We start from the raw sequence: 25,695 nt of genomic DNA, 5'->3' as shown, positions 1-25,695 counted from the left end.
TACATATTGCCTTATTGTTTATGGGACACCATAACCAAGCAAATCCTCAAACAAAATATTTTATTCTACAAAATTATGTACTATGAATAATTATCTATCTTTTATATTCAGTCACGGCATTGTCCATTCCAGTGGTTCGGAAACTTTTTCACGACACCCTTTTAGTATCTCATCGGTTTTTCGCGGCACCCCTAGGCCAATGTATGGCGATGTCAAAATCATTAGATGTTCGCAGGTAACGTAGAGAAAAGTGATTTTTTTCTCTACATTATCTTCTTTCATACATACTGATGTTGGTTTAAGTGTGAAATGACGCCGCTTATAGCGCATTTGGCATTTACCACCTCTGCTTACATCCCCCCACTGTTACTGACTATATTTAGCACTGGTGTGGGACGGAAGGTACTATTGAGGACTGTGGTAATGATATTTTCTACTTCAGGATCCGTAGAAGGTCCACAGGGTGACCTTAGGGGGGTATAGGTGATACAGAGTCATCAGGACACCTTACGCAGTAAATTCTTCTCCCAGGGTCAAATGGGTCTCCCTATATACCCCGCCCCCGGGCCGGAGGCACCTCAGTTTTGTTGGGTGCCCGGCCAGAGTCGGGGCACTGTACACGCAGTGGGGCTGTTGCTAAACAACCCCTGAAGTTTGAAGATTCTTCTAGTACGGCAGAGCGGACAGTCCGGTGGAGGTTCGCACTGCCGCGTCATCACCCCGCTGGCGCCAAGACGCCGGACTGATCCGGAGATCTCGGCGGGCCTCTGAGTTCTTGGCTAGCAGAGACCACGGAGGATCCCTAGACTGCAGCCGGATCCTGCGGGGCAGCAGGTAAGTGACACGGGCCGCGGTGGTGCGTGTCAAATCACAGTCTTTTTCCTCCAGGGCTGGGGACTCCCTGAGGTTGACAGCGTGTGGAATCAGGCACTGATCCTGCGCTTCCACAAAGCCGCCTGGGACAGTGGGCTGGAGTTGGCGGGAATGCTCCACAATCCTAGGGGTTAATCGCTGGTCAGGGGAGGCAGGCTTTCCTGTTTTACAGCCGGCCCCTCCCCGCTGCACGGCGTGCCTTTCCACCGCGGTCTGGCTGAACTGTGGCAGCTTCCTTCTTCCGGCTCCACCCCCCATGAGTTCTACGACGGCCATCTCTCCTGGCTGCGTGTCGCAGATCTCGGCGGGCGCTGTGGAGTACAGGTCCCCCTACATACCTCTCCTCCTGTTGGTGGTCAGTGTATGTAGCACTTTTCCTACTAGACGCTAAGTCTGTTCAGTTGACCAGTAAGTGCCATTAAGTGCAAGTATTGTTGTTTTTCTGCATTTGTCTGTGACTGTATGCTAGCGCTGTCTGTCTGAGTTTCTCTTTCTAGAACTGTCAGACTTTTTTTTGCTATCCCTGTACTTATTCTGCTATTCTGAACCATAGCACTGGTGTTGTGTAGGTGCGGCTAAAGTCGCAGGCTGTGACTTTATTATACAGTGGTATCCTCTTCACTATGACTGGCAGTGAGAGTGATATGCCAAATTTGCTCTGTAAAAAATGTACAGTGGTTATAGAGGCGGGGTATATAACCTCTGAGGAGTTATGTTTGCGGTGTTATACCTCTCCAGGTCCCTCTGCGGCTTCTGCCGCCCCCAGCAGTAACCGCCATGGGAGTGTTTTGCAAAAGCAGTGACGACCATCGCGGGGCGTTTGTCAGGCCCTCCTGTGTTTCCACAGTTCGGTTTTCAACAGCAGTACCTTTTGCCAGTGCAAAACTTGCTGCAACCATCTGCACACACACAGGTGATGTCCCCCCAGTGGGTTAATACAGTTCCCGCTGTATTGCAAGGTGCGACTGAGGTACGGCAGAGTGACGCACCCGTCAGCAGACAGGCTAAAAGGGTCTTGCTGTCGTCGCAATCTACTTTGTGGGATGAAGATGATGTATCATCTGATGATGAACTACTCCTGGATGAGTCTAACTCTGAGCCCCCTCCTCAAGAGGCAAGGGTCAAGTCAAAAATATATATCCCAGGTTTGATACAGGCTGTGAAGGCAGCACTGATCATTGAGGAGGATGAGCCTCCTAGGCATGCATATTTCATGAAAGAAAAGGTTACCGTGGCTATATTCCCGTTGTCTGACCAACTGGTGAATCACTTGGAGGTAGCATGGAAAACGCCGGGCAAGCGTTATCAGCCGCAGAAGCGTCTAGTCTCAGCTTATCCTTTTGCTGAGAATTATTTTACCAAGTGGGAGATTCCACTGGTGGTGGTTTCCCATTTCACACGCTTGGTACAAAGCGCAGAGCTACCTATCCCTTCCATGTCGTCCCTGAAGGATTCTACAGATAGGAAGGTAGAGGGCCATCTTAAATCTGTTTATTCCCTTTCAGGGGCTGAGTGCAGACCAGCTATGGCCATTTGCTGGGTTGCTCAGGCCATGGAATGTTGGGCTAACAGCCTGGAAACATCCTTAGCCCCAAATGCTACCAGAGAACAGCTGAATCTTGAGGGAAAACTCAGAGATTCTGCTTCCTATATAAATGAGGCAGCATTGGATATTGGCTTACTAAATGCCAGGATTTCTTCGGCGGCCATTGCGGCTTGCCGCTCTCTGTGGCTCCGTTCTTGGAGGACTGATGCAGAATCCAAGAAGGGGTTGGAGTGTTTGCCTTATGACGGTAAAGTCTTGTTTGGCCCTGATTTGGACAAAATTGTGAATACCTTAGCAGCAGCTAAGTCTGCTTGTCTGCCTTCTGCTCCAGTCTCTTCAGGGGCTCGGACTCCGTCCTTTTGGACCTATCGAACCCCAGATAAGGCTAGAACTCAGTCCTTTCTCAGGCCATCTACCGCCAAGAAATCTGCCAGGCCTAAGAAGCAGCCCTGGAGTACCAGACGTCCGGCTGCCAAGCCTGCTGACAAGCCCTCTGCTTGATGGGAGGAGCCTCCTCCGGGGGGATCCCAGGGTGGGATGCCGACTTCTTCAGTTCACCCAGTATGGTGTCAGACTACCATGGATTCCTGGGTGAGGGAAATGTTCTCTCTGGGGTTCGCCCTTTCCTTCCATAGAAGGCCTCCCCATCAATTATTTTGCACAGGACTTATACTGGCTATGGAACCTGGGGATTTTATGGTATCCCTGGATATTAAGGATGCATACCTGCATATTCCGATCATTTCAGGTCACCAATGTTTTCTCAGGTTCGCTGTGTCACAACAGCATTTCCAGTTCCAGGCTCTGACATTTGCCACTGCACCTCGGGTGTTTACAAAGGTCATGGCGGTAATGGCAGCCCATCTGCGGCTTCAGGAGATCCGCCTGTTACCTTACCTGGACGACCTTTTGCTACTAGCAGGGTCTCCAGAGGTGCTTCACCACCACATGCAGCTAACGATATTTGTGTTCCAGGTACACGGAGTGGTTGATAAATTGGATGAAGTCCTCACTGATTCCGTCTCAAAGGATGCTCCATCTAGAAGCCCTGTTGGTTCACAATAGCAAAGGATTTTTCTGACAGCAGAAAGGATCTCCACTTTGCAGATGCGTGTTCGCAGATGCCTTCACAATCGCCGAGTGTCAGTCCACTCAGCAATACAGTTACTGGGATCTATGGTGTCGATGTTCGACATGGTGGAGTATGCCCAGTTTCATTCCCGGCCTCTGCAGCAATCGATCCTCTCCAAGTGGGACGGATTTCCCCATCATATATGGACTCGGACTATGGTGCTCTCTCCAGAGGTACGCTTATCTCTTACTTGTGGCTACAGACGATCCACCTCACAAGGGGGCGTCCCTTTTGGATCTCGGACTGGTTCCTTCTGACGGTGGATGCCAGTCTTCGGGGTTGGGGCGCACTGACAGGTCCACACTCCTTTCAAGGAAGGTGGACCGCAGAGGAATCTGTGCTACCAATCAACATATTGAAACTTCGGGCAGTTTTCAGGGCCCTACAACTAGCCATGCTGCTGCTTCACGGAAAGCCCGTGCAAGTGCAGTCAGTCAATGCCACGACAGTGGCTTACCTAAACCATCAAGGAAGAACTCAAAATCAGGCGGCAATGACAGAGGTGTCACGCATTCTGACATGGCTGGAAGGCCATCTACCAGCCATATCGGCGGTGTTCATTCCAGGAGTGCTGAATTGGGAAGCGGACTTCCCCAGCCATCACGACGTGCATCCCGGAGAATGGTCTCTTCACCAAGAAGTGTTTCAGCTCCTAGTGGACGAGTGGGGCCTTCCAGACCTGGACCTCATGGCCTCTCGACTAAATCACAAGCTGCCTCAGTACGGGTCCAGGACAAGAGACGCCAGAGCTCACTTGGTGGATGTCAGTCAAGTGGACCTTCCAGTTTGTGTACCTGTTTCCTCCAATCTCCCTCCTTCTTCGAGTAATTTGGAAGTTCAAACAAGAGGGAGGCACGGTCCTGCTGGTGCCTTCTGCGGGGCCCCGACGTCCATGGTACTCAGATCTTCGGAGTCTCTCCATCGACGCTCCGTGGCTGTTGCCTCAACGTCCGGACCTGTTGTCTCAGAGTCCTTGCCTCTACCCAGATCTGGGTTATCTCTCTTTGGCGAAGTGACTCTTGAGACATCCCTCTTAAGGTCCAAGGGTTTTTCCAGCTCTGTGGGTAACACCATGCTAAGAGCATGTAAACCTGCTTCTGCTAGAATTTACCACAGGGTATGGCATGCCTATTTTGAATGGTGTCGTCCAAAAAGTTATGACGCCCAGATCTTTAGTATATCCAGAATTTTGGCTTTCCTGCAGGTGGGTTTGTACCTTGGTCTCTGCCTTGCTACAATGAAGGTCCATACCTCGGCCCTTTCAGTGTGGTTCCAGCGAAGGATTACATAGAAACATAGAATTTGACGGCAGATAAGAACCATTTGGCCCATCTAGTCTGCCCCTTTTCATGTATCCTTTAGGCAACTTCAACCCTATTTACTCCTTACATCTCTCAAGGATATTCTTATGCCTATCCCAAGCGTGTTTAAATTGTTCCACTGTTTTGGCTCCAACCAGCTCTGATGGGAGGCTATTCCACTTATCCACTACCCTTTCTGTGAAGTAATTTTTCCTCAAATTTCCTTTGAGCCTACCTCCCTCCAGTTTCAGTGCATGTCTTCGTGTTCTTGTACATCTCTTCCTTTGAAGAATGCTTCCCTCCTGTCCCTTGTTAAAACCCTTCATGTATTTGAAAGTTTCTATCATGTCCTCCCTTCTCTGTTCCAAACTATACATATTAAGATCTTTTAGTCTTTCTAGGTAAGTTCTGTGCTGTAGGCCATTTTCCATTTTAGTTGCCCTTCTTTGTACCGTCTCTAATGTGTTTATGTCCTTCTGGAGATATGGCCTCCAGAACTGAACACAGTATTCTAGATGAGGCCGTACCAAGGACCTGTACAGTGGCATTATCACTTCTTTTTTCCTGCTACTGATTCCTCTCCCTATGCAACCAAGCATCTGACTTGCCTTCCTTATTGCTTTGGTGCATTGCTTGCATGCCTTCAAGTTTTCTGAAATGGGGACTCCTAAATCCCTTTCCTCCTCTGTACTTTCTATTATAGTGTCCTTGATACTATATTTAGCCTTTAGGTTATTGGAACCCAAGTGCATGATTTTGCATTTTTTGACATTAAACTGTAGTTGCCATGTTCTTGCCCATTCCTCTAGTCTACCCAGATCCTCAGTCATTTGTTTGGGATGTAGTCTGGAACCCGACGGTCTAAATGCCGACCGCCGGCTTCCAGACTACTTTATCCCGACTAGGGACAAATGACAGGCGTCTAGATGTAGACGCCTGTAATTTGCCCGATGTCGGGAGACCGGTGCCCGGCATCCCGATCGAGCGGATGCCAGGCACCGCAGCGGACAGCTGCAGGGGGGGACGGTTAGGTTTAGGGCTCCCGGGGGGGACTTAGGGTTAGGCACCCCCCCGGGAGGTTAGGGTTAGGCTACGGAGAGGGAGAGTTAGGGTTAGGCACCCCCGGGGGAGGTTAGGGTTAGGCTAGGGAGAGGGAGAGTTAGGGTTAGGCACCCCCGGGGGAGGTTAGGGTTAGGCAACCCCCTGGGGGACTTAGGGTTAGGCAGCGGGGAAGGGGGAGTTAGGGTTAGTCACAGGGGGGGAGGTTAGGGTTAGGCACCCCTAAGGAGTGTTAGGTTAGTTGATAGGACGATTGGGATTTCCAGCGCTGTCGGGTAGCCGCTGTCGGGAATTGAACCGCCGACCATGCGCCCGCCAGTAATACATATCACACCCATTTGTTTTACCCCTCCTGGTGTGTCTACTCAGTTGCATACTTTTGTGTCATTTGCAAAAAGGCATACTTTCCCTTTAATATTATTTGCAATATCACCAACATAGATATTAAAAAGCATTGGCCCAAGTACTGATCCATGGGGTACTCCACTGATAACCTTTCCCTCCTGTGAATACACTCCATTTACTACAACTCTCTGTTTCCTATCCTGCAACCAAAATCTTATCCATTCAACAGTCATAGAATCCAATCCCAAGCTTTCGAGTTTGTTTATCATTCTGCGATGTGGGACCTTGTCAAAAACCTTACTAAAGTCTAGATAAGCTACATCTACGGCCCCCCCTTGATCTATTACTTTGGTCACCGAGTCAAAAAAATCAATAAGATTTGCTTGGCGTGATCTTCCCTGAGTAATTCCATGCTGTTTGGGATCCTGTAAATTGTTGGATTTGAGATATTCCACTACTCTTTCTTTTAATAGTGTTTCCATAATTTTTCCCACTACTGATGTAAGGCTTACTGGTCTGTAGTTACTTGCTTCTTCTTTGCTGCCAGTTTTGTACAGTGGTATTACATTTGCTCTTTTCCAGTCCTCTGGAATCACTCCTGATACTAGCGACTGGTTGAATAATGCTATTAATGGTGTTACCAGGTCCCCTTTAAGCTCTTTTAGTATCCTTGGATGTATCCCATCTGGCCCCATTGATTTGTCCACTTTCAGTTTAGAGAGTTCTGTTAGGACCCTCTACTCTGTAAATTAAATTTTAAGTACTTCATTTTTATGAATACCTCTGCAACTTAACTGTGGCCTCTTCCCCTCTTTTTCTGTAGTGAAAACTGAACAAAAATAATTATTTAGATGATCTGCTATTTCTTTGTCTCCCTTGATCATGTACTCACTCTCTGTCTTAAGTCTTATTATTCCTCCATTTGACTTCCTCCTTTCACTTATATACTTTAAAAAAGTTTTGCTCCCTTTATCTACTGACAGGGCCATTTTCTCCTCAGCTTCTGCCTTTGCACACCTAATCACCTTCTTAGCCTTCTTCCTTCTGGCAAGATACACCTCTTTGTCGTTATTATTTTGGGTCTGCTTATATTTCCTAAAAGCCATCTTTTTTAATTTCACACTAGTTGATACCTGTTTTGTAAACCACACTGGTTTCCTTTTCCTGGTGCTTTTCCTTACCCTTTTAATACAAAGGTCTGTAGCCTTCAGTATTGCATTTTTTATTTTTACCCACCTCTCCTGCACTCCTTCCAAGTTCTTCCAATCTGCCACTGCCTCAGTAACACATCTTTCCATCTCTGCAAAGTCAGCCTTCCTAAAATCTAACACTTTTGTTTGTGTATGGCATGAATTGGACCCTGTCTTTATACTAAACCATACTGCTTGGTGATCACTGGATCCTAGGTTCTCACCCACATTGCTCCTCTTCCTGTCATCCGCACTTTTCTGCAAGGGGTCCTTCGTATCCAGCCTCCCTTTTTCCCTCCTGTAGCGCCTTGGGATTTGGCCGTTGTCCTTAGGGCCCCCCAGAACCTCTGGGCTCAGTGGACCTCAAATGGCTTACTGCCAAGACTGTTTTTCTTCTGGCTATTGCTTCTGCCCGAAGAGTTTTCGATTTGGGGTCTCTCTTGTCGTTCCCCATTTCTAGTTTTTCACAGGGACAGGGCAGTGCTTCAAACTTGCCCTGGGTTCCTTCCTAAGGTGGTCTCTAGTTTCCACAATAATGAGGAAATTATTGTGCCGGCCTTTAACACCCCAGACCTCTCATCAGGGGAGGCCTCATTGGATGTGGTATGTGCCCTCAAGATTTATGTGGATTGTACCAGTTCTCTCCGGAAATCAAACTCTTTGTTTGTACTTTACTTTATGGTTTCCACAAGAGAGGATGCCGGCCAATAAACAAACTTTGGCTAGATGGCTTCGTATGACGATCTCTGAGGCTTACATTCATAAGGGCCTTCCAGTCCCGCCCTCTGTTACTGATCATTCTACTCGGTCTGTGGGCCCTTTGTGGGCAGTTCGTCATGGTGCCTCGGCTTTACAGCTTTGTAAGGCGGCCACGTGGTCTTCTATCCAGACCTTTTTGAGGTATTACTGTTTTGATACCTTTGCCACTCAGGATACTTCCTTCGGGCGGCGGATTCTCCTTTCTGCACAGGAGGTCCATAGGGTCCACAGGGCACCCGCCCTGACGCACCTGTGGTTCAGTTGGGCATCGCTCTGGTCACCTGTTTTCCATCTCTTTCTGTATGAGAATCTGATTGTAGTGTGTTCCAGACTTTCTTCTCCCTCTTTTATCCTCCTCCAGCCTTTGGCTTGCTACGTAACTAAGGAGCCTCCGGCCCAGGGGCGGGGTATAGAGGGAGACCCGTTGCATCCTGGGAGAAGAATTTACTGCGTAAGGTGCCCGGATGACTCTGCATCACCTATACCCCCTAAGGTCACCCTGTGGACCCTATGGACCTCGAAAGAAAAAGAGATAACAAGGGTAAGTTCTTACCATATCTCTACTTATTACATTATTATAGATATTTTAACTGAAGATAAAGTGCAAAAGAAAAAAAGTATGAAAGTCTTATGCACTTTATCTCTATTTAAAACATCTATAACCATGTAATAATAACTTTACCATGGACTGCAATACGGAAACGGTATGAATTCCCGCCAGATGAAATACCAACGCCAGAAGGCCGTCAGCTGAAGATCCCAACTAAGGTAAGTAACACCCCTAATCCTCCCCTCCCCCCCCCCCTCTATCCCTAAGTGGTGCCTAACCCTAACCTCCCCCCCTAGTGCCTATCTCTAACTTCCCCCCAGGGGTGCCTAAACCTAACCTCCCCTCCCTGCACCATAAACCTAACCCTTCCGGTGGGGAGTGCCTAACTCTAGCCTCCCCCCACGGTGGTGCCTGACCCTAACCCCCCTTCCTCTAGCCTAACCCTCCCGGGGGGTGGGGTGCCTGACCCTACGTCCCCCCCGGGAGTACCCTAATCCTAACCCCACTCCCAGCTAAGCGCTCCCGATGCCCGGCTTAACTACGATCGGTATGCCGGGCGTCGGGATTTCGGCGTGGGGCTGATGATAGGCGTCAGTAGTTAGACGCCTATCATTAGTCCCGTGCCGGGAATTCACAGTCGGGAAGCCAGCGTCCAGCATTTCGATCGCCGGTTTCCTGACTAAATTCCCTGCAGTACACCCACTCCACACCCGTGCTAAGTATACATTGTTTAACAAATGAACATAATGATAAAAAAGTAGTGGTAAAATAAATATTTAATTACATATATTAAATTTTAATAAATAATAACAACTACACTATCTTAAACTTCAGGCACCCTCTGTGTGACAGAATATCACTAACCTAAGCAGAGGCAAGGAGTCACGCTGAGAGGTGCAGCCTGCAGGAGAAGAAAGGAGTCCAGGAAGTGTAGGATGGGACGGAGCCGCACGGCTCTGACTGTGACTGTCAGTGAGACTGAGAGCCAGCAGCGGCAGCACAGCATGGGGCCGGGTATGTGTGTAAATGGCCGTGGGCTTCTTAGAGAGGCAGCACATGGCCCAACCAGCTTACTAGCTGAGCTGTCTAACCATCCACCCGCGGCACCCCTGCATAAGCGCCGTGGCTCAGTGGGGAGCTGGTCCAATCAAATACTGTGTTAGAAATGCTCACAACGCTTTTTAAATGTGAAATGTGTATGGTATAACACGCCCGGGGGGGGGAATCAGGAGTACACAGAGGACTGCATACTGTATGTCCGACCCACTGTCAGGGAAGAATCTCATTCATTAGGTGCTCATTAGATTCCGATATATCTAGCAATTACCTGTATATAACTTACCCTAGGATTTGCTAGAGGATAGTGGTTAAATGCATTATGAAGTCGTACTTTTTCTTTAGTAACTTTTAAAGTTTTGCATTGTCAGATAGAAAATCAGTCAACAGAATATTTTTCATGTGTTTATTACATCCTTACTAGTCAAAAAGTACAAAAGTAAAATTAAAAAGAAATCACTTTAAATATGACACTGAACAAAATAATGACATACAGGAGTAAGAGGCAGAACAGCAACACCTTAGTAAGACAAAGAACATAGTATATAACAAGCAGTGATGTGAGGCAGAGCCTTTCCTGTCATACTTCAGTATACGCAGAGTTTTGAAAAGTTTTAAGAAAATATTATAAATATCTTCTTTGTATTATTCTAATCATTTTTATAATCAAAACTCTGGAGTAATAAGTATATTGGCAGGTGAGGCACTGCCTCCCCCTGTCTACCTTTTCTGCATATCCCTGATCAAAACACACCAAATTTCCAGTACTATATACCGCTGCACCTTTGTATAATGCCCACATTATATCTGTAAGTATGCTCTGATACCAGCCAGTGCCTCCGAGGCCATTTACCTTACCGCACGTCACTGATAACAAGGGGAAAGTATATCTTTTGATGGTTTTAGGCAAGCCAGGTTTACCATATTTGCAAAGTGTTTGTTGGCAATAATTTTAGCATTCAGTTAATTTCCTACTACAGTATATGGCAACATCTAGTTATCCCAACAGTGATGATTTTCCATCAGAAAGACCCTTTCTGTCCATCCAAACAAAGGTGATTGGGTGAGGTTTTATTCCAAAACTTTTGACTGAAATATTTTCAGTAACAGTGTTAATGCCCCATGACTGAAATAGTCATTACAGTAGCAAGGAATGATGAGGCTTGTAGTTCCACAGTAGTTGGCATAGCCTAAAGCTGTTATAAAGAATAACAGATAGCAGGCCCCCTACTATATATTCTTCGAGAAACCTGATATCTCTCCTTTCATGTCTGTACGGTAGAACCAGGGTTCCCTCCGTGAGTCACAATAATGACGGACACTGCAGGCGGACCGTACAGCACAAAGCGAGGAGCCTTCTGTTTCATACCTGCATCAACACTTCCTCCAAGTATAAATGATTACCTCTTTCCCATACAGGTGGATCTTGCCAACTTGTACATCAGGACTGGAGCCAAGAACATGCCCACAGTGTTTTTGCTGACAGATGCCCATGTTCCAGACGAGCGATTTCTCGTTCTGATTAATGACTTGTTGGCATCAGGTGATTACTCCAACAAATTTCTAGAAAGATTTTTTTTTCCATTGACAAATTGTGTGTGGTTATGGCGAACTTTCAGGAAAGGAGACACTCTTAAAAACAGTCCTCATAAGCAAGTTATCTTTACAGTCATTAAGCTTAGCAGAATATTTAGGGGCCTATTCATCATCACTTAATTTTTACAAAAGCAGGTGAAAATTAAAACATTTTTACCTGCAATTGTAAAAATTAAGTTATCGGGCCATTCATCACAAAGCTAAAGCAGGAGATGTCACAGATACAGTATCTCCTACTTACCTTCCTTTTGCAGAAAGGCCTGCTGTCCCCATACACTAGTATGGGGACAGAATTCATCAAGCTGTGAAAATACAATATTTTCGGCGTTTGAGTGCGGTAGCATTCGCCATCTTCAGATGGTGAATGCTCCCGATACCCACTCCTTCCCTATGGGAAGGAGTCCAGGGTCGCGAAGAGGGGTCCTTTCGAATTCCTCCGCCCCTGTCCGGTTCCTTCCACCGGATGTTGGGGCTCTTGTGCGCATGGGTGACCTGTAGGTCACGCATGTGCAGTCCCGTCACTGCTCCGAAAGGATGCCGTTCGAGGGGACAGCTGATTTCGCATCAGCTGTCACTGCGCTGGAGCAATGATCATTGTTCCGGATTCCGTGGCGAGTTAGAATGTTAATTATCGGGGTCTCTGATAATTAACATCATGAATAGGCCCCTGTAAGCGAAGTACATGATGTGTCCTCCATTAAAATAAATAGAGTTACAGAACAAATAAAATCTGACTTTGACATTAAAATATATCACTGTGTACTAATGGATAATATACATTAAATAAGTGATGCGAGATATATATATATATATATATATATATATATATATTTACATAATATAATATAAGCCAGCCCAGCATAGAAGGAGACCATAAATGTTTATTTTCAGGAGAGGTCCCTGACCTGTTCAGTGAAGAAGAGATAGACACCATTGTATCCGGGATCCGTAATGAGGTGCGAGGTCTTGGACTGGATGACTCCAAAGAAGGTTGTTGGAAGTTCTTCCTGGAAAGAGTTCGGCTTCAGCTTAAAGTAAGAGTTGATCTTGTTCATTGTTAAAATCGCTTATCCCATAAGGAAGTGTTAATGACTTCTATGAATTTCTATAAACCTATAGAATGATTTCTGTACATTTGATCACATACTACTGTTTGTAAATATAAAATTAAGGAATAATACAACTTGACCGTACCACGTTCGGTCCTGACGACACTTGTATGAATGTATTGGTGAAAACATGATAAGCCAAAAACTGCCATGTTGCCTGTCCGTGATATTATCTCAATACAGCAAAGTACACTTCCTTACATTCACTGCAGATAAACAGACAACACTCTACTGCAGAGCTTGTAACATAACATCACAGCACACAGGATTAAACACACATTCCTTCATTAGTTATATTGTCAGGGCATTATGTCTGCTATTGTGTGCACATGACAATGTGACGTATTGCACCATCTTGACTTGATTTATGAAACTGGGTAATTTTATCTCAAGTGAGAAAGTGTCTCTTCATCCAGTGTGGCTGATTCATCAAAATGTCTCCAGCAAAGTATCAGCCTAATGAATCAGTGTCTTATAAGTAATACAGGATTAACCGGTCAATTTGTCAAGAACTGTTGCAGCTGGTGTATGGGTGTCTCATGCCTGTCGTTAATAGCAGTCATAGCAGAAAACATAATAAATGCACACTGTGAGCTGTGGCCTCTGATATTGCTAAACCTCCATGACCTTTACCAGCAAATCAATGACCCCACTACAATAATAAGAATTGAGCCCCCTCGGTGTTGTGTCTTATAGGGAAAAGGCATGTAAAAATAAACATATTTCATTAAGGACTTGGCCTGGTGGAGGCAGAAGGCTGTTATATTGGGTTTGAAAGGGGAGTGTATAAATGGCGTTCTACATACACAGGTTATGTCATGCTGGTAATGAACAGCTAAACAAATACAAATGACTATTATATGTATTTCTTAATACAATTGCGAAAATTGGGGGTATAATTACTGGAAACAAAGTGTGAAATGGCTGTTAAATGTTATTCTAACTACATGCACACTACGGGGGAGATGTATCAAAGCTTGGAGAGTATGTACCAACCAATGCGCTCCTGTCATTGTGCAAACACAGTCTGTAAAATGACAGGAGCTCATTGATTGGTACTTTTTCTCTCTCCAGTCTTTGATATGTCTACCCCTATGGCCATAACTATCATTGGGGATATTTATGAAAAATGGTGCAACCGGAAAGGAATGCAGCACCTAGAATCCTAGAATGTGGATCCTAGAATCGTTTTTTGGCTGTCAGATATACTATACATCCTATGGCCAAATGTAGTAGCATACCAGTTTTGCAGTGTCCAAATGTGTTGATGTAGCCTCGGAATTTATAGCTTCAATCTTTTAAAAGCAAAACCAACTTTGTCAATTAATGTCAATATGAATATAATACCTAAGAGTTACATCTCCCAAGAGAGACATTATATGATAGTTCTAGTTAGTGGTACTAAAAATATGCTATGGTTAATTTTCAGAATGGTTATGTCTGCAGCCTCTGGCGGATCTAGAAGAAAATGACAGGGGGGCATCAGGTTAAGGGAAGAAGGAGATTAGCGGTGTTAGGGGCAGGGCCTCACAGGATATGCTGTACCCGCGAGCCACCCTTCCTTTATCATCATGCTGGGGGCATGGGGTACATTCAATAAACAAGGCCAAGACAAATTATGTCCTACCTGTATCTACTGCCTTGACAACTTGCTGCAGGTGCCAGCTGGTGTTTTAAGCTCCGTCGGAGCTTGTCTAAAACGTCAGACACGGCTGGAAAAGAGAAAGGGAATAAATACCTGCATTTAAAAAGTGTCAAATAACTTAGATCCCACCCCCTGAATCTGCAACTGCCAGCCAGCATAAAGTATTAGAATGCATGGATCTTTCTCAATGCCCCCTCCCTGAATAACTCTTTCTGCCCCTTCATACTGTACATCTCTCACTGCCCATATATCTATTTTACTGTCCCACTCCATAGCTTTCTCTATGCCCCTCCCTCTATATCGCTCTGATTGTCCCCTCCATTGTCATCTCATTGCCCTTGCATAGCTTTCTGATTGTCCTCTCCATAGCCGTCTCATCGAGCCCTCTCTGCATTTCTCCCTGATTGGCCTGCCATAGCTGTCTCATTTCTCCCTCACTCCATATCACACTGATCCCCTCATAGCTCTCACTGACCCTCTCACAGCACTCGGCCATATCATATTTTTTGTACGGAGCCGTATGGGGCTGCAAACAAAAATCCACTAATTCGGTGGTACAATAAGTAGCCGCATTTACTTGCACCCATAAATTGCGGGTATTTGGATTGAACCCAATATCTCCCCCTCACAGCACCACATATTGCCCCCTCGCAGCACCACATAATGTCCCCCTCACAGCATATACTTCCCCCTTCACTGCTTACCTTGCAGCTCACCCACCCCTCCAGCTCCAACACACTTACCTGCTTGCCTTGCCCTTGGGTCTTGTCCCAAGGTCATGGACAGCGTTCTTCTGTTAGCTGTTCCGGGAGACGGCTGGCTCCTCTGCAGTGGAGAGGAGCACAGGATAGCGGAGGGGATTGCCAGAATGGAACTACTTATTGATAGAAAAAAAAGTGCCAGAAACAACAGGGGTGCCCCCCACATGTTTACAGCTCCCATGTGTCCCAGTGTTTTCCTGAACAGTCCCCTTTTTTTTAACTATACCACTTGACCTCCCTTTCGAGGGGTGATTTGTTACTGCGTTACTGTATTTGGCACTGTAGGGGAATTATGAGGTGGATTTGCTGGCCTAAATCATGTAGACTTTTAATTTACAAACTTTGGGGTTCCCTAATTACCTGTGAGAGAATAAATACAGCACTTGGGTGTTTGATTGAAGCTGATTTGGTAGGAGACAATTATAGGATTTTAATACTGTATAAAACATTGCAATAAGCAGTAATATACTGTTAATTGCACTTTTTGTGACACTCTCGCAAAAGAATTGTCCGGTCATCGTCAGTTATTACCCCTCCTTCTTTCCACTCCAGGTCATTTTGTGCTTCTCTCCGGTTGGTTCCACTCTACGTGTTCGGGCTCGGAAATTCCCAGCCATAGTTAACTGCACTTCTATTGACTGGTTCCATGAGTGGCCACAGGAGGCCTTGCAGTCTGTCAGCAGGAGGTTCATTGAAGACATGGAGGGAATTGAGGTAAGGCATGTTAGGTAGTCAGGCACAGAATACGATTCGCTCACAGAGAGGATCTAAGACATTTCCTTGGGAGCTGGATTTAAAATGTCACCTAGCACAGCACTATCAGATCAGCTATTATTATAATACAGTGTTTGCAAGATTTCAATGTAGAGATTTCGATTTAAAGATATTTGAAGATTAAAGGATGGTTTACGTATGCGTTATTTGTGCACCCGTTTCCTGAGCACCTGGAATAGAGATCATTTATCCCTAGGAGAAAAATGACCCCAACAAATGTGATGTCTTTAAAAAGCCTAAAGGTGCGTACACACTGGGCGATTAAAGTGGATGACTGAATGATAACGATATCGTTATTGTTCAGTCGTCCACTTTATCGCCCATTTTTAACACCAAAACGATGAACGATAACGACGAGGCGCGTTCCCGAGGGTCGTCATTATCGTTCATCGGGTAAACATGCAGGCCAACCTGACGATATTGTCAGGTTGCTGCATGTTGGGGAATGGGGGAGAGAGCCCGGCGCTGAACGATATCGTTCAGCGGTTGTGCTCAATGTCATGAACGACATTGAGCACACCCTGCCGGGGAAACACTAGACGATATCGCTCAGGGAGCATATCATCTAATGTGTACGCTCCTTTAAGCTGCACATCCACTAGGCGATTAAACCTAGCGATGGAGCGATAACGACGGTCGTCATCGCTCCATTGCTTGGTAATCGCCCGCAAATTGGGCAGTAAAAGGTTAAAAATCACCAGCGATGCACACGCTCGCTGGTCGTTTTTAACATCAATCATCGCCCGAACATGACAGTCAACCTGACGACCGCCGTCAGGTTGCCATGTTCGGGGATGATTGATCTACATACACTGAACGTCTGAACGTTCAGTGTATGCAGTTCTGCCCCCCAAAGGAGACAACGGTATCGTAATGGTGCCGTTGTCCCCCGCATCGTTAAGTGGATGGGCAGCATAAGACACAGAATTACTCAATTGCATTGTTCTCCTGTTATTAGATGGCCTTGGTCTACACTGGTGATGTTAATGTGTGACTTATACACAAATTGTCATTATTCAGATTTGAACAAAAAAATGGTGTATTCCAAAGAATTGCTGGTTGGGGTTATAATGAAAAGCACTGGACAATTCCAAGTTCCACGTGCCGGTTATGCGGCATTCATTGTTTAGCTCACGTGAAATGTACTAAGGGTGTGCAACAAGTGTTCCTCTGTACAAGCCCTGGCTGGACCTATTCTCAGGTGAAAAGCCATATTGCTAATAAGAAATACCATAATCATTTTGTAATCACAAATACAATGCGTTGGCCTATTGTTATTGAAAGTAGCACTAGTTTATCAGTAATAAAATTGATTGGAATTTAATTTTCTGTACTTAGAGGTATATTTACTAAAGTGCTGGTTTTTAGAACTAGAGATGTTGCCCATAGCAACCAATCAGATTCTAGCTATTATCTTCTAGAAGGTGCTAGATAAATGTTAAGTAGAATCTGATTGGTTGCTATGGGCAACATCTCCACTTCTAAAAACTTGCACTTTATTAAATATACCCTTAAATGTTAAACTCTAAATGTTGGACTTGGCAGCACTTTATGCCGTTATTCACTTTCACATTATAATGGGTTAGCGCCAACCTTTCAACGAGCATGGAGAGACATTTTGGCACAGTTGTAATTGGTAAGTTAATCAATTTAGTGTATTTCTTCTGAAGAATTTGATTTAATATCCTATGATTTGGATTATATTAGTTTAATAGTAAGAAGTGGGATATAGTGCAGTGCTCACCTCTGACAATGCTGCATCAGGGGATTGTTTTCCAGTGTAGTTGGTCCATTCATGCAAGTATAACGTGTTACGTTCCATTACATTATGTGAAGATGATGAGAAGCATCAGACAAATAATACATTCAGATAACGAGACAAGGCAGAGCTATCTGGGTCTCTTTAGCGCACCTGGCACTGTAGACTTAAGGCCCCAATACATCTGCGACGGATCGTCGCGATGTAGCGATCCTGCAACCCGGCATTGCAGGATCGCGGAAATCCAACATGTTGGATGTCACAGATATGCCGATCACGATCAATAAATGACCGTGATTGGCAGATCAGTGAAATTTAACAAGTTGAATTTCAGTGATCCAGCAACGGAACGTGGAACATCGATGGCTGCCGGTCGGCATTTCCGTCGTACGGCATTTCCGATCCCATCGCAACATCGCGACGATCCATCAAAGATGTATGGGGACCTTTACAGACACTATTTCGGCACCTCGTTTGCAGAAAGGCAAAGGCTGTACGTTATCACAGTCATACTGTACAGTACTGTGAGTTAGTTACCACCAGTTGTAGGTTAGACCTCACCAATTTATGATCCCTAAACCTGGAATTATCCTGGGAAAGTACAGTAGGGACTACTAATAGCAACAAGGAAATTAATGCATAGCATATTAAAAGTTATACTGCCAACTATAATCTTCATATCCCTGTTTTTTTTTACATGTGCTCAATAGTATGTCCATCAGGTGTGGAACAGAATGTCGACACCAGAATGTCATCATGTTCAGAAAGTCGACATCCACAATGTTGACATGGATGGGAGGTCACATAATGTTACCCTTGCCATAATGTCGACAGTTGGCATGTCGACCATGATACACATGTTAACTAACCTTAAACACAGCCTAAGCCTAAAATCAGTAAAATGCGGGTGTCGACATTTTGGATGTCGATACGCAGACGTTATGTTGACATTATCGTGTTGACCTTCTGAACGTATACCTGTCTATTCCTTTTAAAAAAAAAAAAAAAACACTTTTATTATGTATAATTTGTTTTTACTGAATCACATACAGTACTAGTATATACAGTAGGGTGGGCCCTGTATATCCTGGAGTCACTTTCATAACTAGTGGAGAACTGTTTCCACATCAGATCAGGGATATAGGATGATTCAGTATTTGTATCCAAAAGATGCTCAGTCCCTCCAAGTTAGCAACAATTGGGAGCTACGTCATATCTACCAGTGTGGTATTAACAGTAATAGGGATATATCAAATTGATTCCCTTTGTTTTAACTGCCTACAACTCAAAATAATATTTTCTGTCTGTAATTCAGTCTGCCTCATTATAAGGTCATCCCTGGATATATTTCTGATTACTCAAAAGCAATACACACACACACATACAGTACTAATTAGAGTTTTTATTCTTTGTTTATTGCAACATAATTTCAGACAGTTTTAGAATTTAAAGAAGAAAAGTAACCGGTAAATGCATTGATGTAAATTCATTCTTACAGTATACATACAAGGGTGGTTCAATAAATAAGGTAACAAGACCTCTCATTACGTAAGTTTATTCAACCCGTACATACTGTGTACATATAATAAATAGCATTGCCTTGGTACAGATTATTTTTCCTCATACTTGTCTAAGCATTTGTTCCAACGGTATACAAAGGCATCTATCCTGGAAGAGATCAGTTTAAGCGCCTGAAGCCAGGACATGACGGTTTGCTGAACTTCACCCAGGTGCTTCTTCAATGGTCCAAAGAGATGGAAACCACTCAGTGCCAGGTCAGGGCTGTAGGGAGGATAATCCAGTACCTCCCAATGGTAGCGCCGTAACAACTCACGTGTGCGATTGGCTGAGTGTGACCTGGCGTTACCGTGCAGCAATACGACGCCCGTTCATCGCAATCCAGGTCGTTTTGGATGATTTGCTATATATTCCTTGGCATCTAAGTACTTAGAATGCATGGAGAATGCAAGCAGCATACCTTACTCCCTGCTGTCAGGGGGGGTCACCTCTGCAAGCTAAGTGTGCCTTGGTGTCCAGATTCCAGAGAGATAGAGGAACCTTTAGTGATGCATTGTGGAATAGTGTGAACATCATAACAAAGTCCAACTGCTTATCACTTTAGTTACCGACCTTTCATTGCAGGAAAGTTTTTTTTTCTTGTAATCTGAAATACTGCTTTATGACTTAAATCAGTTGTGAGTGTGAGGGGAAATTAGCACTGTGTTTTTGACATGTGACACTTTTGTGCACTTAGAGCTTTAAATCCTTTATACAGATGGGTCCTTACACATCTTTGCTGCAGTTGCACCAAAAAGCCCCTCTCTGCACGCCAGGTCCCATGAGATTCTGCTAGCGTCAGGCGTCTTTTTTGCAGAAAATGCATCTATGTCGCAATGCCGTGTAAGTAGGACACCCCAGCAGACTGTGCTGATTAATGTAATATGCAACATTTGCATATCTGTGTGCGACAGTCTGCAAAGTACTAGAATATAGCAGCCACAGCTTTTTTCATTCCAAGTTCTGTTGTGGTTCATTTACAAACTCAGGTGCACACAGATATACAAGTGTTACATTGTGATTCCAAAAAACACCTTACGCACACAGGACCTGGCGGCTCACTCACGTCAGGCAAGTCGCGCTGCGTGGCGTAATGAAGCCAGATGTATGAGGACACCTCGTTTTAATGCTCTCACTCAGCAAACTTAAATAAAATGTTTGCACTGCTCTGTATGCTTACTCACCGCTTAAAATGCTCTTTCCCGGAGATCTAGGCCAGTAGCACCTCCAAAGAGGGTTTTTCCACCATTTCATCTGTTTTGTTATTTTATAAATGAGGCCCAGCGACTAAACACATGACCAAACAAAGAGGCAGAACAGATGTAACATGTAACTTTGGGCTCTGAAAGCTCATTTACAAACGGAAAAATATGAAAATGTGCAACAAGCTGGGTACACACCAGGCCGACCTATCTAAAGATTGGTAAGTGCATACACACTTACCAATCGCTCACCCGATGTGTGTGTCCAGTAGAGTCATTTGAATATACCCACCCACTTGTGACATCAAATTCAATTACTTCTGTGGGCGACATATCGGGAGGTTGGAGGGTCGGCCATCCAGACAGCCAGATGAAACGGTATTTCTGCTGGATATATTGTCATTGGCTGTGCTGCAGGGCGATCAGATATGTCTATAAACTGTGTCGTTCACAGAGATGTCGGGTATAAACACCCACCAATGATAGAACGATATATCGTCCGTCGCTAGATCGAACAATATATCATTCAAGTTTGTACCTAGTATTAGTTATCCACACATGTGCCCATTTGTCTGCCTAGTACATACAGTATATAGGTGCGCTCTCCCATACTGGGACGTGTTCTATGCAATTTTCGGTGTAACCCTTTGCGGCATTGCAGTCTCAGGTGGGAATGATATAGCAGAAAAAGCAAAAATGTTGTTTTAATGTCTTTCCTACTATTACTGTCGGAACACCCCTTCGTTCATTGGAACATTTTCTCCCCAAATACGCACTCATTCAAATATCATGAGAATAACTTTATATTCATTTATTATATTGTTCTGTTTGCACAATTCAGTGTTACTTTTCCATTGGCAGAGTTATATGCCTTTAAATGTGCCTGCTTTCCCAAAAAGGCAGCAGCTCTATCACTGGCACCTACGATTATGTGTAAATATGAGATGGGGAAAAGACATTCTACAACAGTTTCCTCACCTAGCAATGTCCCCTCCAGATTGTCCAATAAGAAGGTGCAAAAACTTACACCCCTTGCCATCATTATGTGGTAATCCATCCACTTCTTCTGTAACAGTCAAGATTGTGACAGAAAAAACTTCTATTGAGTGGGTCGGTTTTTGACACTCAATTAATAACTTTGTTTGATCTCTGTGCAAATTTGTTAGGTAAAAGGAATTATTTAAAAAGTTGAAACACAGACCAAGACTAACTAAAATTAAAATAAAATGCACTTAAAACTTTTTGTCACTGTATATTTTTTCAAAAAAGTAACAAACTTTGTTGTCAATCTGTCTTCAATGTAAGTTCAAAAAGAACTTTCCCTGTGTAATTTTATTTTTATGATTGTTAGTTTAAAATATATATTTTTTAAATATAATAGTTTCAAGTTTATGTAGTGTTGCACAGTATTTGTTAGGCACCTGTAACTTAGAACTCAGCTGAAGATGAATTTTATGTGGAATAGCTGCTATTTTTGATCATTATCAAGATTACTATAATTCCATGTATGTATGGTTTGCCAGAACCTGCTATGTGATAATTAAATCCACAGTGCTGTTTTATTGGGCACAGTTTAGTTAATCTCTGAAAGTATAAAAACACATAAGTGCAATTTAAATTTCCCATCTCAGTTTATTACGTAGCTTTTAGAATATAGATGTAGTATCATTATGTATGTGTATGATTAAATCACAGCACTTTTACTCGTTTTTTTCTCCTTATCACCACTTGTTCGCCAAAGTCTGAAATACACTATGATCCAGGGCAGCAGCCCCCTGTCAGTGTATGAGGGAGGTGTTTATCCATGCTCTGTGTGTAAATAGCAAATAGAAAATCCTGATTTATACATACACTTCTATTCAGTTAGCAATATGAGTATAAACTGCATTTATTCTTATGTAAGTTCTATATAGTATATAAATTACAATATCACACAGTCATACTGTGACTTAATTAAGAGACAGCTTACACTAAACTTCATATATACCCAACCGTACCAATTTTAGGTAAGGCCACTCCAATTTAGGACCCCTAAAACAAAAAGTTTGGGGTTGTATATATTACTAGAAGAGATAGAAGGAAGGATTTCAATGGGAAAAAGGGAGTGACCTATTGTTAGGAGGATCATTTTTGACAAGGCCCATGGCAAAAGAGGAGGGAGGGTACCCTTATTCCTCACATCTCTTCCTATTCTCTTTGTCTCTCTCCCCCATTTCTCTAGTAGTCTCTCCCCTTATTCCTCCAATCTCCCCATATTCTCTCTCACCCTAATCCTCACATCTATCTCTATTCTTTCCCTCTCTCTCTTCCCCCTATTGTCTCTATTCACCTATCCCCCCATCTCTGCCTATTCTCTTCCTCTCCTCCCCCCATTCCTCCCATCTCCCCCAATTGTCTCTCTTCCCCTATTACTCCCATCTCCCCCTATTGTCTCTCTTCACCTATTCCTTACTAGAAACAACAAAAAGTAATCCCCAGCATTCAGAATTAAATCAGCAATAAGATTTGAAAAGCTACATGATGGTAGATAATTCAGAGATCTCAGTTGCATATATTTGCAAAAATATGGCTAAGCCTCTGGGCCACGTCACGGCGTCTCTGATACTGGAGGTCCCTATCACTTGGTCTGGGTCCAGGGTGCACAACCCAAAAAAAGCCGGCAAAGGTCTGCCACCCCAGGGTAGCACACCAGTGAAAGACTTAAGTGTTAATATGTGTTAATAAGTGATACATAGGTGAAAGGTGTACTTAAAATGCTAAGAAAAGAATAATAATAATAAAAAAAAAAATTATATATATATATATAATATAAATATGTACATATATATACTAAGAGAAAAAAATATAATTTGAAGGTGTTAAAGTGCTAAATAATGTGTTAAAGTGTGCCACCCCCAGAGCAGCCCAGCCACACCAACCCCGGTGGGCACCGCACCCCAAACCCATCCCCAAAACTGGTAACTATATCCAATTTGGGTCATATAATTGCCCAATATAAGGCCCACATGATAACGGCACATAATAATATACCTGAATTGAGAGCCAGCTTACATTGGAGTCACCCCTAAGTCCTCCTAATGGCACTAAAAGAACCAGCATGCCCTCCAAACGCTGGTCCCATCTATGCCTCTCAGTACAGCAATACATGTTGGTAGCTGCTCATTCACTTCAGTGATATTACTGAAGTGATTGAGCAGCTACCAACATGTATTGCTTCACCTATTCCTCCCGTATCTGCCTATTGCCTCCCTCTCTCCCCCCCTATTCCTCCCGTCACTGCCTATTCCCTCCCTCTCTCCCCCATATTCCTCCCGTCACTGCCTATTCCCTCCCTCTCTCCCCCCCTATTCCTCCCATCTCCCCCTATTGTCTCTCTTCCCCTATAACTCCCATCTCCCCCTATTGTTTCTCTTCACCTATTCCTTCCGTCTCCCCCTATTGTCTCTCTTCACCTATTCCTCCCGTCTGCCTATTCTCTCCCTCTCTCCCCCCCATTCCTCCCATCTCCCCCTATTGTCTCTCTTCCCATATAACTCCCATCTCTCCCTATTGTTTCTCTTCCCCTATTCCTCCCGTCTCTGCCTATTCTCCCCCCCATTCCTCCCATCTCCCCCTATTGTCTCTCTTCCCCATTCCTCCCATCTCCCCCGATTGTCTCTCTTCCCCTACAACTCCCATCTCTCGCTATTGTTTCTCTTCCCCTATTCCTCCCGTCTCTGCCTATTCTCCCTCCCATTCCTCCCATCTCCCCCTATTGTCTCTCTTCCCCATTCCTCCCATCTCCCCCTATTGTCTCTCTTCCCCTATTCCTCCCATATTGGCCTATTCTCTCCCTCTCTCACCCCCTATCCCTCCCATCTCCCCTATTGTCTCTCTTTCCCTATTCCTCCCATCTCTGCCTATTCTCCCCCCCATTCCTCCCATCTCCCCCTATTGTCTCTCTTCCCCATCCCTCCCATCTCCCCCTATTGTCTCTCTTCCCCTATTCCTCCCATCTCTGCCTATTGTCTCTCTTCCCCTATTCCTCCCATCTCTGCCTATTCTCCCCCCCATTCCTCCCATCTCCCCCTATTGTCTCTCTTCCCCATTCTCCCATCTATGTCTATTCAATTTCCCCCTCACCACATGCTGTACATTACTTCAGTGAGCTATCTGGAAGAGAAGAAAGTTTCGGACCACCTTCAACACTGTTGGTAGTGGGCTGGGGGAGGGGGAAATTTCGGTTTACAGCCGGGAGGAAAGACGCTGTTGTGCCCGGGTGTCAGGCAGCCAGTGAGAACTGTGAGGGCCCGGGTATCCCTCTAGCTTTTTTCTTAGCTTTATTTAATAGATAAATAACATGCTAATGCAAAAAGATACATATAATCTGTTAGAGGATGGTAATTGTTTACATTGAATAGAATCTGCTTTTGTGAATATGAAGAACTGACTATTTTATCGTTCAGGCACAGAGCACAGAGGAGACTCGGCAGGTAATGGGTGGAGGTGCTGTGTAAAGTGACACTAGAGTCGGGTGTAATAATGTTACTTACAGGAATAAGCCACCAACGGTTCCCTCTAGACATTGAACTTTGGAGGAATTGGGGCCAGTGGGGTCTGGTCCTCCTAATGGGGAATAATTGAAGAGGTGAGTGTCTGAAGGTGTTATGTAACAATTTTCTTAAAAATAACTTTTTTTTTAATAGATGACGTTTTATGACTTAGGGATTTTGGCTATTTACTAAGCCTTGGATGGAGATAAACTACCAGCCAATCAGCTTCTGTCACTTTTCAAACACAGCCTGTGACATGGCAGTTAGGAGCTGATTGGCTGGTACTTTATCTCCGTTCACTTTATCTTCAACCAAGGCTTAGTAAATAGACCCCATAGTAACAATGTTATTTTAAATGTTGGTAGTCTATTTACTGATACATTTTGACATGTCCAATTCATGTCAAATGTCATATAGGTCTTCAACTGTAACTATATTCATTTCTTCTAAACGTAACATAACACCTTCATCCATTCGCCTCTTCAATTACTACAGTGAGCAATGTAGGGAAGTGGGTGGTTTGGGATTTTCTGTGGGGAAGGACTTGTGGGGGTTCAGGTTCTGCTTTGGCAATGAAGGGTCTGGACCTTCCCCAGCGGGAGGGGGTTGGTATGTCCTGGGTCGCTGAGGGGAGAAAAGAGGATGTTGTGCCCCAGAATCAGGCAGCCAATGAGACCTGTGAAGGAAGGGAGAGGACGGGGTCTCCCTCCAGCTCCATACTGGACTTGCACTAGAAACACGCTCTAGCTTGTTGTAGAATAGATATGGGTATCTAAACACACCCAAGCAGTTGTAATTAATAAATCCCCACCATGATGATCAGTCACTCGGCTCAATAGTGCCTCTTTGTAATAGGGGATAATAGTAGGGACATAAGGTGCCTCAATCTCAATTCATTTTTGGGGTCTATTCTCCCCATAGAAATTTAAAAATTGTTACCTATGTAGAT

The 25,695-nt window shown here is 44.4% G+C and overlaps 1 protein-coding gene across 1 annotated transcript in view; it reads left to right on the top strand.

Moving 5' to 3' along the window:
* Positions 1-25,695, top strand: part of DNAH11 (dynein axonemal heavy chain 11) — a 361,565-nt gene that overhangs the window by 219,343 nt on the left and 116,527 nt on the right. The window contains exons 53-55 of the mRNA XM_088457375.1: positions 11,231-11,354; positions 12,299-12,441; positions 15,475-15,636. Of these exons, the coding sequence (XP_088313501.1) occupies positions 11,231-11,354; positions 12,299-12,441; positions 15,475-15,636 (429 nt within the window). The remainder of the gene's footprint in view (positions 1-11,230; positions 11,355-12,298; positions 12,442-15,474; positions 15,637-25,695) is intronic.

This window comes from Taudactylus pleione, unplaced genomic scaffold, assembly GCF_031769625.1.
Source record: "Taudactylus pleione unplaced genomic scaffold, aTauple2 ptg000758l, whole genome shotgun sequence".
Classification (NCBI taxonomy): domain Eukaryota; kingdom Metazoa; phylum Chordata; class Amphibia; order Anura; family Myobatrachidae; genus Taudactylus; species Taudactylus pleione.
Note: the sequence above shows the minus strand (reverse complement) of the source record. Positions and strands in the feature narration are given on the sequence as shown.